General features: G+C 50.0%; 1 protein-coding gene across 1 annotated transcript; it reads left to right on the top strand.

Moving 5' to 3' along the window:
• The first annotated feature begins 791 nt into the window (after window positions 1-791).
• On the top strand, window positions 792-6,637 carry LOC125756270 (uncharacterized). The gene is made up of 2 exons (XM_049419374.1): window positions 792-1,105; window positions 2,172-6,637. Exons 1-2 carry the CDS (start codon window positions 792-794, stop codon window positions 3,520-3,522), a joined length of 1,665 nt encoding a protein of 554 aa, XP_049275331.1. The 3' UTR covers window positions 3,523-6,637.
• Window positions 6,638-7,206: the final 569 nt, after the last annotated feature.

Below are 7,206 nucleotides of genomic sequence, written 5' to 3' on the forward strand. Positions count from 1 at the left end.
TAACAACTGCCTTGTCTTAAATACACGTCATAACTGTCATATCTGCATAACTGTCATACCGTTATAATAGTCTTAATTATAGGTATGAATGGAATGTCAAAAACACAGCTCTAGTAGTGTGCTTCCTTATATACATGCACGTTCTGATGATATTTACGGTCCTTATATACGGTGTATGCGGTGGGATTCCTGATATATAAGGAATTATGTGTCATTGCGTACATGCCATATAAAATGTACGGTCTTAATATATACGGTTCTTATATACGATGTTAGTTATACGCGGCGTTTCTTGTATACGTTGTGCATGTTGACTCTTTATATAAATTGAATTATGCCTGGTAATGCTTGGTGCCACATGTATGGCGATCGTCATATCTGTCATTCGTGTGCCCTGGGGTGCTGACGTGCTCTGGTGTGTTTATTTTGCACGCTCTGCGTGGAAAATGATAGGTGTAAGCTTAAGGGACAAGAAGAAAGCAGGGTGGGTCAGGGAACAAACGGGCGTTAGGGACATCTTAGTTGAAATCAAGAAGAAGAAATGGGCATGGGCGGGGCATGTAGCGCGAAGGCAAGATAACCACTGGTCATTGAGAGTAACAGACTGGATTCCAAGTGAAGGCAAGCGCGCGAGGGGGAGGCGAAGAGTTAGTTGGACAGATGAGATTGAGAAGATCGCGGGAATAACGTGGACGCAGCAAGAACAGGGCCAGGTTGATTGGCGAAACATGGGAGATGCCTTTGTCCTGCAGTGGTCATAGGCTGATGATGACGATGATGATGATGATGATATGCGTGTCTCAGGTTCCAAGAGCAAGGCCCGTTGGGCGTCGTCGGGTCGAATCCAGCGGCAGGCATCCGTGTGCATACCGTGGTACGAGGAGGACCAGTGGTACCAGGAGCCGCAGTGCAGTTACTGGCCCAGCCCGCCCCTGAGGAGGCTCAGCGTACCGGCGCGCCTAACGCCCCCAGCTCCATTGTCGACGTCGCCCCGTCGGGACCTCTCGGGCGAGGGCTGGTCCGAGGTTCCCGCTTCGCTGAGGGAGTCGGCGAGCACCGAGAACCCGGGTCTGCTGGAACAGAGCCTCGACCGGATGGCTCGCAGGTGATGAACTTGTCGTTGCGTTCAAGCCAACTGGTTAGCGAGTGACCCATTTCGAATACTCAGGGAATATTTTGCTTACCTCTTCTGCTGCGGTAAACAGTTGCGAGTACAATATTTTGCAGCGACAAAATCTCTAACACGGACCGTTGCGTACAAACGTCGGTATCATTAAGCTGCAGAAGAACCATTTGGACGAGTTGTAATTGATTAAACACCTTGAATGTGTATTGCAAGAAACGAGGACACATGGCAGTAAGGAACACCGGGCAGCGCTGCCTTCTTGCCCCGTGTCCTCTTTTTATGCTCTTCCCATTCAACTTGTTTATCCCTGAACTATCGGCTTCGTGCGGTGAGATTTTCCTTCCTGTTGGAGTGGCTCATTGTGTCTCTTTTTATAGCATGGTCTTTTACAGCTTAAGTTGCGTAAACGACGTTGTAACCAGTTCGTTACACGAGCTGTTCTTGAAGCCATTTTTAGGGATCGGCGTGCTGTTTGTGTTGCCACAGCGCATGTGTCCTTGGAAGCTTTTTTAGTATCTCGAGATACACGGTAAACGCGCATGGCGCATGCGATGCAGAAAAGAATGCTCTCCACGAACCAACTTGGGGAAATGGTAGCAGCACATTGGTGGGTAGTAGACGAGTGGCGCAGTGCTGTTTACCAGACTACGGTGCCGTGTATGCAGATGGTTGTAAGAAAGCTGCATCTGAGGGGTGTCTGTGTGTGTGCGTGTGTGTGTTTCGGCGCACGCGCCCGCCAGGTTACACAGGGATAGCTAATGATCACTGGTTAGGCCAGTTCTGTAGAGGCGAATCCTTCAGCTTGATATAGCTGTGGCGTATATACAGTGTGTTTAAGAACAAGAAAGGAAGAGCATCCTTTGTTCAGTTCCGCACTGGTTTACAATATTCCGGGCGAGTGTACAAAACTATGTACATACGAATATAAGAGGCGTGCATGACTGCACAACAATCATTTCGCTGAACTCCGTGGGCTCTAACGGCACTTTATCCTCCCACACTGACTGCGATAAAATGGTACGTTTCATTCACTGATTCTTCGCAGGTTGCTGCTAAAATCGCGCTCCTTGGAAGAGGAGCCCACGACGGGCGGCTCCGTCGTCTGCTACAACGACATCGGCAGCAAGGAGGCCGTCGATTACGAGGAGTCACTCTCGTCGCCGGGCGCCCTGACGCCCGAGAGCGACGACCCGAGCGAAGAAGACGCCGAGACCGTGAGGATGCAGTACCGGCAACTGTGGCAGCTCAGGGCCACGTTCGAGGAAGAGGAGACCACGACCGACTGCTTCGAAGAGCTGTCCGCGGCCGACACCGCGTCGCACGTCATCGAGGGCGAGGAAGAGGACCGGAGGCTCCTGCAGCAGCACCGCAACACCGGCTTCAGCACGTCCCAGGAGTCCGAGGCCGCCGACGAGCAACAGACCAGGTCTTCCGGCGGAAGGATACCGAACGTGCCAAGCGAGGTGAGGCGTCACAACTACCAGGTCCTGCTGGCCCGCCGGCTGCAGCGAAGGGTCGAGAAAGGTTCGGCCGACAACAGTTTCGACAGCATGGAGACCGACTGTTCCTCGACCGACGCCAGCCGGACCGAGGGCGGCGTGACCACCTCCTCGTTCGACTCGACGACCGACAACACGGACGGCGGCGGCGGAGGGACGAGCGGCGTGGACGGTCAGGGCCACGCATCTCGGCTTCAGCAGATGAAGGCCGACAGCGGCTACAAGTCCATGGAGAGCAGCAACGGCAACAAGCCGGCCAAGCTGAGCCGGAAGCACGTTCCGCTGCAGGAACTGCATGCCGCGTCCGCCGGAAGCAGCGGCGGACCTTCGTCTTCCAGGAGGTCGGCGCTGCGCAAGAGACGCCAACTGGAAGGCGGACTCTTGCAGATGAGGGCGCGCTCGGAAGAGGCGCCCGCTTCGGCGTCGTGCTCGTCGAACCTGGGTTCGGGTCTGACGGCCGCGGAGGCGGCCGAGGCCCTCCAGTCTTCGAGTCTCTCCTCCGAACCGCTGGGTTCCCTGCAGCAGGAGACCCAGGGCAAGGTGTCCGTGTTCCAGAGGTTCTTCCGCTCCACGCGCCGCACGAGCAGCGCCCGCTCGGCCTCGTCCTCAAACTCGGCCTCGAAGCGCGTGCTGATGCGAGACTTCAGCATCGACCCAAAGACTGACGCGCTGTTCCGCGAGTTCTCGAGGCGGGATCCCGCTTACGACTCGCCCCGCAGCTGCTCTTCCTCGGGCCAGGGTGCGAGCCCGAGGCTTGGTTCTTCCAAGCTGCTCTCGCCTCAGCTCAGCATCGAGGAAGAAGAAGGGTCGGAGGACTCGCACTCCGCCATGGAGGACGACTGGAAGCCCCAGGGTCCCTGCTGCGACGTGCCCATCGCTAGGTTACCGACGGACTAGATATAGGCGGCTCACAGTGGGGGGGTACCCGTGTGACTTGTCAGCGTGGAAAGACGCACGGTCTCGTGACTCAGGTCTTTCTCTTTTCTGTTCACGTTCCACTACGCTTGCCTTCCTAGCGAGGATCCTTCGATGGGTGGGAAGCTTGGCTCCCTATGTAAATATTTCCCATAGCCAGCCACGCGACATCTTGAACGCCCGAGCAGTGGCAGACGCTCGAATCTACTGTTTTGATGTAAAGCTACGGGCCAGTTTCCCACTCGGGGAATCTTGCATCGCAGGAGTTCTTATGAGAAGCACTTCGCTTTACGAGGGAAAAAAAAAGAAATGAAGAACGACATCCCGTCAGTCTGCGTGCCATGAAATCAGCTGCGAAGGCTTCACATAACAGTGCCTGTACTGTTGCTGACGAGCTCGTTCGAGACCGCTTGAATGGATCTTAAATTAAGAAAGAGCAGGAGGGGAGTTCGCAAACTCCCTTCACAAAGGCGCACGGAGTATTTGAGGTGTTTTTAACGAATGGAAGGACATACGACATTGACGCATTCGTCATTCGTCGCGACACCTCGCCAGCCTAGGTGACGCGATGCCCATTGCATTTCATGGTATATAGATTGCCGTGTACAATAGCTTCGCATCGCGGAGCCTTTTCAGTGTAGTTCTAGGTACGTGTCAGCCGTGAGCAAGGCGATTTTGAACGGTTGTCGTGAACTCTCAAGTCAAACATATACTTTCGGGGCGCACTCGGATAATTCGCGCTCTCGTCTCAGAGGTGCCACTTTTTTGCGTCGTTAGCGTTAACTATTTGATAGCATCCGCATGTTTTTGTTTCGTTGTTGTTGTTGAATCATCATGATGTCCTTTGCACGCGCTATCGCGACTTTTTACACCGCGGGCTCCTAATTTAATGCCTTTGTTGTTAACTTTCCTAACGCGCCTTGTTTGAATATGTGATATGGTAGACGTATTGTTAGGATAGTTGGTTCGTCACTCTGGTAAACATCACTGGAGAGCACGTTAGACAAGCTAGCGAGACTGGGATCGTGACAAGGTACCTTGTGATAAACCCTTACTTCTTGCCTTTTGAGCTCTCTAGTGACGTTTGCGGCTGGCATATATATACCAGAGTGACCCGTTACGCGTAGAAAGTGGTTTCGGAAGAAGAAGATTCCTTTGTTGTGACTCGTTCACTTAGGTACCCCTTGGTTCATTTGAACAATGTTCCAAATCGCTTTGAGACGTCTGCACGAAGATCATGTATCAAGGGAGTATCTTTTTTCTTTGCGTAATACTCAAGATTGCCGTTGATTGAAACGGTTATCCGTATGTCGAAGAAGCGGTCACAACGCGCTAAGCCTCATTACGATCCTGCTGTATCACTCTCTGTTGACCAAGTTATAGCGGAACGCTTCGCGCCAGCTTCGCTCAATGTCTCGATTATAGTTGGACGCGCATTCTTTTTCCCGCACGAAAACGCGAAAGAACTCTCCACAGTGTTCCCCGGCCGAGGTCGGTAGTGCAGAAAGGCTCGCCGCACGGGACTTTACAGAATCTCGCGAATCAAATGTAAATACTTTTTATTACTTAATCTCAGCTATATAGTTGTTGTAGCGAACGACCCTTCTTATCGACCATGCACATGTATAACGCACCAACGTTTGGAAAATCCTCTCTGTTTTAGCGAGAGGCCTTTCTTATCTGATCGACCAACGCAAACGGTGACTGGCAAGGTGTAACCCCAAGTCATTTCGTTCCAGCTGCGCGTGGTAACTGACAAAATGATAAAGGGGCCCTGAGGTGATTGCTTTATCGTTTGGCTAGCATTCGTTGCATCTGTTACGTCAAGAAGCCATTTAACGATAATTAGAAAAGCACCGCATCAGGACTAGTAGATTAATGCAATGATAATTAACAGGCACACAAACAAGGCACAAGTCAAGGAGAAGATGGATGCTTCAGAAACGAAAAAAAAAATCCTTGAACGAGGGGTCTCGCTGGAGCAAATGTTTCGACAAGTGATCTTGTCTTCTATAAGGCAACAGCTGCCTACCTTTAGGTAGGCAGTTGCTTCCTTGAAGACAAGACCACTTAGGCTGGCAGTTGGGTCTGCCAGGTAGGCAAGACCACTTAGGTGGGCAGTTGGGCTTGCCAGGTAGGCAAGTCCACTTAGGCTGGCACTAGGTCTTGCCAGGTAGGCAAGGCCACGCAGGCTGGCAGTTGGGAATGCAAGGTAGGCAAGATCACTTAGGTGGGCAGTTGCAGCCTTGAAGAAGACAAGACCACTTGTGTAGGCAGGTACTGCCTTAAAGAAGACAAGATCACTTGTAGAAACGTTAGCTCCAGCGATATCACCTGTTCAAGGATTTTTCAACCAGGATACAACATACACAAAGTGTGCAGAATTAGTGCGTCACATGCTGGTCAATGTCTTTTTGAGGAGAGAGAGAACAGCCCGCAACTATTGTCACTGTAGGTTCGAATCCCTGTTAGATACTTTATTTGCACAGGAGAGTACAGCATGTTCTCACGCGAATAGTCATATAAAGAAGACAACAAAGTGTGATTTTACATAAAGTTGGACCTATGCCACACATTAATGCAATTTCCTCTGGGTTTGCAACAAGGATGGTTTTGTTTTCTTGACACCAATTCGTTCACTCTCACCTTTCATTGTCTACGGCAGATAATTTAAGCGAATGAGTATTAATATAGTTTATATCGCACAATTGTCTGTCGCAGCAATCACCTCGCTTACTTGCCACAAGGGAAAAAAACTACGCTTACCTTCATTAACAGTTCTATTGCACCCCTTGAGAATGAAAGCACCCTTTGTACACTCAGAAGGGTGTAAATGTTCATTTTTATATCAAAAGACACTCCCACTTTCACGCCATTTATAGCGTGTGCAATAATGGGAGTTTCAGCGTACATTAAGTGGCTGAAATGGCACCCTTGAATGAAAATAAAATGCAGTTCAGGGCCCCTTTAATGCTTTGCATAATACTCCCATCTGTACCGCAGTACAACACGCCAGTCTTTTGTTTTGCGGCTGACCGTAGATGAGTTGACATTTTAAGCTTACCACTGCTGTACGTGTTCCCAGAAGATTTCTTTTCTTTTTCCACATAAAGTTCTCTGACATGTAGAGCAATTTTTGATCCTCGCAAAAAAAAAATGCGTTGTAAAGAGAAAAAAAGTTTGTGTGGTTGAGAAGACCGTGCCTGTGTAGTAGAGAGTTTTTTGACGTTTCGCTTTTACCGCGGGGTTTACAGCCAAACGTGTTTGGCGGCCAAAATTTTGAATTTCACTGCTCGGTGTACTCGGGGGAGAGCCGATAGGACAGTTTTCAGAGCCTTATATACATGTATAAAATATTATCGATTTTTTTTTTCACGACGAGTAGAGAAATGTTTGTACAGCTGAGTAAGGTTTTATCTGGTTACGAGGAGTGGACGTTTGTTCATTTGTGATAAAAAGATACGGCTCGGAGGAAGCGTTTACATATATGATGTCTGTTGCATTCTATAGTTAGCCCTAATATTCACAGTGTTTCTCGTTGAATATTTTTTAGCCTTTCGCTGGGTCTTAAGAGATGTTGCTTGATTCGTTGTAAAAAATTTTCGTTTTTTCGGGCTTGCGTCGTGTGCTTTCGATGTGGTCAGGATTGATTGGATGTTGGCAATT

This window comes from Rhipicephalus sanguineus, chromosome 9, assembly GCF_013339695.2.
Source record: "Rhipicephalus sanguineus isolate Rsan-2018 chromosome 9, BIME_Rsan_1.4, whole genome shotgun sequence".
In the NCBI taxonomy this organism is placed as follows: Eukaryota; Metazoa; Arthropoda; class Arachnida; order Ixodida; family Ixodidae; genus Rhipicephalus; species Rhipicephalus sanguineus.

Excerpts from the sequence above, each read along its gene's own strand:
- LOC125756270 (XM_049419374.1), top strand. The coding sequence starts at position 792 with ATGCGTGTCTCAGGTTCCAAGAGCAAGGCCCGTTGGGCGTCGTCGGGT. Across the intron at positions 1,106-2,171 it reads CTCGACCGGATGGCTCGCAG|GTTGCTGCTAAAATCGCGCT; the intron begins GTGATGAACTTG and ends GATTCTTCGCAG.